At 39.0% G+C, this 5,445-nt stretch overlaps 1 protein-coding gene across 1 annotated transcript; it reads right to left on the bottom strand.

Annotated features, from left to right (window-relative positions):
• Positions 1-1,495: 1,495 nt before the first annotated feature.
• Positions 1,496-5,171, bottom strand: LOC140169041 (uncharacterized). Its single transcript, XM_072192325.1, has 2 exons — positions 5,064-5,171; positions 1,496-2,903 (listed from the first exon to the last, which is right to left on the bottom strand). Exons 1-2 carry the CDS (start codon positions 5,147-5,149, stop codon positions 1,517-1,519), a joined length of 1,473 nt encoding a protein of 490 aa, XP_072048426.1. The 5' UTR covers positions 5,150-5,171; the 3' UTR covers positions 1,496-1,516.
• Positions 5,172-5,445: the final 274 nt, after the last annotated feature.

Genomic DNA, 5,445 nt, shown 5'->3' with positions numbered 1-5,445 from the left:
CCCTTACTCATAAGCCATACATGGTAATGTCTTCTGTCATAGCTTGAGGCTTGACCAACCTTACGCATAAGCCATGCATGTTAATGTCTTCTATCATAGCTTGAGGCTTGACGACAGGGGCGTAGCCAGCTTTCTTGGTCAGGGGGGGCAAAATAAAATTTTAGGGGCACAGACGAAAAAAATTGCAGTTGCATCATACAATACATAGACACTGTATGTCTTCGAGCTTCCCGAAAAGGGCCTTATTGGGATGATGTGCGCGCGTAGCGTAAAAAAATGGTATTTTACACTATTTTCGCCCATTATCCGGCTAAAAAGGGCTTTATTGTTACAATGTGCGCGCGTAGCGCGGAAAAATTTTGTATTTTACACTATTTTGGCCCTGAATTTTGCTAGAAAAGGGGCTCCTTGCCCTTTTTCTTTTCCTCTGCCCTCCTGATTTTCTCTTTCATTTTTTTTTTGTTGGGGGGCACTTTTTCTTTCATTTTTTGTCAGGGGGGCACTCTGCCCCCCCTGCCCCCCCGCTGGCTACGCTACTGCTTGACGACCCTTACGCAGTAAGCCATGCATGGTATTATTGTCTTCTATCATAGCTTAAGGCTTCACGATCCTAACGTATAAGCCATGTATGGTAATGGCTTCTATCATAGTTTGAGGCTTGACCAACCTTACGCATAAGCCATGCATGTTAATGTCTTCTATCATCGCTTGGGGCTTGCCGACTCTTACGGATAAGCCATGCATGGTAATTACTTCTATCATAGCTTGAGGCTTGACGATCCTAACGTATAAGCCATGTATGGTAATGCCTTGAGGCGTATAAGACATGCATGGTATTGTCTTCTGTCATAGCCCGAGTTGAGGCTTGAGGACCCTTACGTATCAGCCATGCATGGTTTATGTCTTCTGTCATAGCTTGAGGCTTGACGACTCTAACGTATAGCCATGCATGGTAATGTCTTCTGTCATTGCTTGAGGCTTGACGATCCTTACGCATAAGCCATGCATGGTAATCTGCTGTCATAACCCGCGTTGAGGCTTGAGGACCCTTACGTATCAGCCATGCATGGTTTATGTCTTCTGTCATAGCTTGAGGCTTGACGACTCTAACGTATAGCCATGCATGGTAATGTCTTCTGTCATTGCTTGAGGCTTGACGATCCTAACGTATAAGCCATGCATGGTAATGTCTTCTGTCATTGCTTGAGGCTTGACGATCCTAACGTATAAGCCATGCATGGTAATGTCTTCTGTCATAGTTTGACGCTTGACGATCATAACGCATAAGCCATGTATGTTAATGTCTTCTGTTATAGCTTGAGGCTTGAGGACCCTTACGTATAAGACATGCATGGTATTGTCTTCTGTCATAGCCCGAGTTGAGGCTCGGCGATCCTTACGAATAAGCCATGCATGGTAATGTCTTCTGTCATAGCCCGAGTTCCAAACTTAAATATTACCTCGACGTGTTCTTTGTCATTATGGCGTACTTGATTCAGAGGAAGTTTTGATGAATTCAACGTTTAAACATCCTTTTAAAAGATTTTTTTAGAAAATTTTGGTTTCTATGTGCTCTTTCCAGCTGTATTTCTTCATGTGTTTGTTTCCCATACTCAATTGCCTCAATCTCAGCTGCTTGAATGATCGGAAATGTTCCTTCATTATATATTTTGGAGATATTTTTACCCCAGAGCTTGACATGTTTTATTTTTGACAAGGTTTCTAATATAGTGAATACTTTGTGAAGCCAGTCCGTCTCTGCTATCTTACTATAATTATAATACTGAACCTCCAATACTTCTAACGTGGGATGATGACATAGCGACATCAAACTTTCGTCAGTATATTCTAACCACCTCAGTTGTAATGATTCTATTTTCCTGCATTGATTCCCAATAATAGTTACCATACGTGGTGTAAGCATGTACATGCCGTAAGAGTGACGCCCTTGTATCTCAAGTCTTTTCAGATTCAACAACCCAGGTATCATCTTTTCAAACGCTTCGTCTGAAAAAATTACGTCTATCAAAGATAATTCTTGAAGGTATTCCCACTCTCCAATGCAGCCTAGAAAATTCAGCCTACATGTAGTATAATCATGATAATATTTATATTTTGCGCGGGGTTTTGTGTTTAATCTATGAATTCTAAGGCAAGTCAGTGTTTTTAAACCCCCAATCGAATTAGTGAGAATATCGTCAAGTGACCTATAATTGTAGTCAAGTGACCTATCATTGTAGTAGTAGCGACAGTTAGATAACTCAATTTCTCGCAAGCTAGGTATTTCAACTAATTTCTGCATGCCTTTGGAAGTAAGTTCAAAATTGCAGAGACATATACTTTGTAATTCAGAACAATCGTAGTTAGCAACACATGATAGAATTCGTTCATTGAGCTTAGCTTTCCGCTCCTCAGGTATCGGCGAGCACTTGACCCCAGTCAATCCCAGTCGTTTTAGTTTAAATGGAACATATAGCTTTTTCTTTATGTCATCGTCAATATCCATCCGATCAATAGGAGGGATATCAATACCTTGTAAGCCTCTCGGTTCTTCTAACCGTACATAGCACGAACAGAAGTCTAACATAACTACATTAGGACAGTATCTGCGAAGGAAATCCATTATGTCAACGCTCATTGCAGTCAGGTAAATCTCTTGCAACGCAACGCCAGCAAATAAGCCTAGGAATGACAGGACATCGCTTGGATTCCTCGGGAATTCCCATCTCTTGACATCATGAAGATGCTCGCGAAATGTAAACACATTTTGACCAGGTTCTGCTACATATCGCTTATAATATCCGTCCAAAAGATGCGCAGTATCATCGTCGATCATTGCGCGGAAATCGATGACTTTCCAGGCGTGCGTGTCTCTGACGATATCGTACCATTTCTTGCACACCCTGGGAAAAATGAATGATACAACGAATGTAAAAACTGACTGTATTATTTTCTTCTTGTTTCATTTCACTTAAGAAAAAATGAGCGAATAATCAAAGTGTGAATATGAAGCAACCTGAAACAACCACTTTACGGTAATATAGGCTTAGGAAGATTTTCGACAGGGGGGGCCTGAAACTTGACAAATGTTGTGGTGGGCCATACTGGGGGGTGCGCGAGGGAGTTCCCTCCTCGCAGTCAGAAAATTTTGCAAAATATAGGTCACAAAGACCCTTTTCCTCTATTTTATCACAATTTTTATGTTCACCTAGGATTATTCACCAAAATTATTGAGGGGGCTGAGCCCCCTCAAACCCCCCGGTTCCTAAGCCTATGCATTACATTATAATTCATTTAATTATTATTTTTTCATACCGATAGAACACAAAATGAAACTGACACAGAAAACATAACTGACACATAGTGGGTACTTAGTTAAGACGAAGTTAAATTCTCATATCATAAGCCAAAGCCTGTGTCTTTTATTACAATGCAACACACCCGCACACCACCCCATACACACTCCCCAGACTCTTGTAAGTGTGTAAACCTTGTTGGGACGTTACAAGTACTGTATTATTCTCTTTATGCCTCCCCTTACACCCCCCACACACACTTTCTGCCTCTCTTCTCTCTCTTCTCAGTTCTTTCGATTAATATATAACTTTAATAAAAGTCAAATTTTATCGATCCTACTGCATGCAATAAGTAAATGAACATATATGTTGTTCGTACCACGCAAGTCACCCTTTTGTAATCTCGAGAGCAAATATTTCGATGGTCTATATTTTTCACAGGGAAAATAGCCAAGGTTTATTGGATTTTCTTAACCACGCTTTTAAATATAGATTGACATGATCGATTTCTCTGCTCACGAATATTACAATATATTAAACATTTCTTTTGTAGAGGCTACTTAGATCTGGTAATTTCAAACCAAGCGATTATGTTGCTCACATGATTATGTAATAAACTCATTGCTACAAATTTCTAAGTTTTTAACAAAGGGTACAAACAAAGATATCGATAAAGACGTCAGTCAAGAGCTTAGGCAGGATTATAGGAATCCACGTGACCAAAACCAAAACCAATACTAAAACTCAATATTTGAAACGACCGACTGTACTTTCCATTTTGTGCACTTTGGTCATAAATATGTTAGGGATACTATTCAAAAGTGTGATTGCATGTTTGAACACAGAGATCAGAACTGTAATATGTATCATTATAATTATTTCAAAAAATAGTCAAGCTTTGTAATAACACACATTACACACAGTGTGTGTATACATATTTGTTTTATTTCGTGTTTAGAAAATATACACCATAAGCTTTAAAATGGTATATCATTTGACTTCAAACGATATCCAAAAGCGGGGTTATGATTTGTTGAACTCTGTTCCTTCGACAAAATTGTATTTTTATCGGTTCTACATGTGTCTCTTTTTCTACATTTCTGGTAATAAATATCCAACAGTCATAATTGGCGGTCATTTCAAATAATACCCAAGTCAACGAGGTTCAGAAATATCCTCTCATTGTTCATTGTTGATTATACACGTACATACCTAGATAAAATACAGCTTTGTTATCTACCACTTGAACAGGATTTAGCCAAAGCAAACAAAGACAAGAACTATTCTATAGAAATAGGTAGAAGCTTATTATCCTCTTCAGCAGTAGTATTATTGATTGATTTAAACAGCGTTTGATAAGATACTTGTCGCAACGAATTGATACACCTATGAATACGACCTTCACATACATTTGACACTTTAACTCAAAATACAATTTGCCGAGTTTACGGCTGATTCGCCGCGTCCACTCACATATAATAGACATTTATTTTTTTATTAATATCGAGGGTTGAGAGCCAGAAAGCCTCAACTCACAATCACCTGCTCCCACAAAATGAGCATGAAGTCGCCAGGGCACTATAAAAGATACAGTCCATTAATCATGACAAAATTCAATAGAAAACAAAAGACATTGTGGAGGAAATATTGATTTTTGAAGACCAGAGCAAGGAGCCAACTTTATGCTCATTTTGTGAGAGCTGATCAATAGTGAGTTACGACTTTCTGGTTCTGAACCCTCGATATATTTATAAGAAAATTATTTACCTCCTTGCCATAAGCTTATCATACAGCGATAACAAATTAAAAATTATGAGCAACTCGTCGATGCCAAGTATATCAATATCCGCCATCTTGATTGAATTCAAGATTGATGTAGATCTGAAAAGAATATAATTCAAACGTATGATGTGTTTTTGTGGGTTCTTCTTTTTTTTTGATAGACTAATCCAACGAGCCAAGTCTTGGTCAGGATTTGGTCAACCATCACTGGGTCCCCGCAGCACCAAACTGGTATTGTGACTGCCTAATTGGGTGGATTAAAACCGCTTTAAATTTGATGTTAGATTCTTTTGGCCGCATCACTTTTCACACTTTAGGTGAGATGGAGCAGACGGAGACCTAGCTTTGGCTGCCATTGAGGTGTAGG

Source organism: Amphiura filiformis, chromosome 14 (genome assembly GCF_039555335.1).
Source record: "Amphiura filiformis chromosome 14, Afil_fr2py, whole genome shotgun sequence".
NCBI lineage: Eukaryota > Metazoa > Echinodermata > Ophiuroidea > Amphilepidida > Amphiuridae > Amphiura > Amphiura filiformis.
The sequence above is the reverse complement of the archived record's forward strand: the minus strand, read 5'-3'. Positions and strand labels throughout refer to the sequence as shown.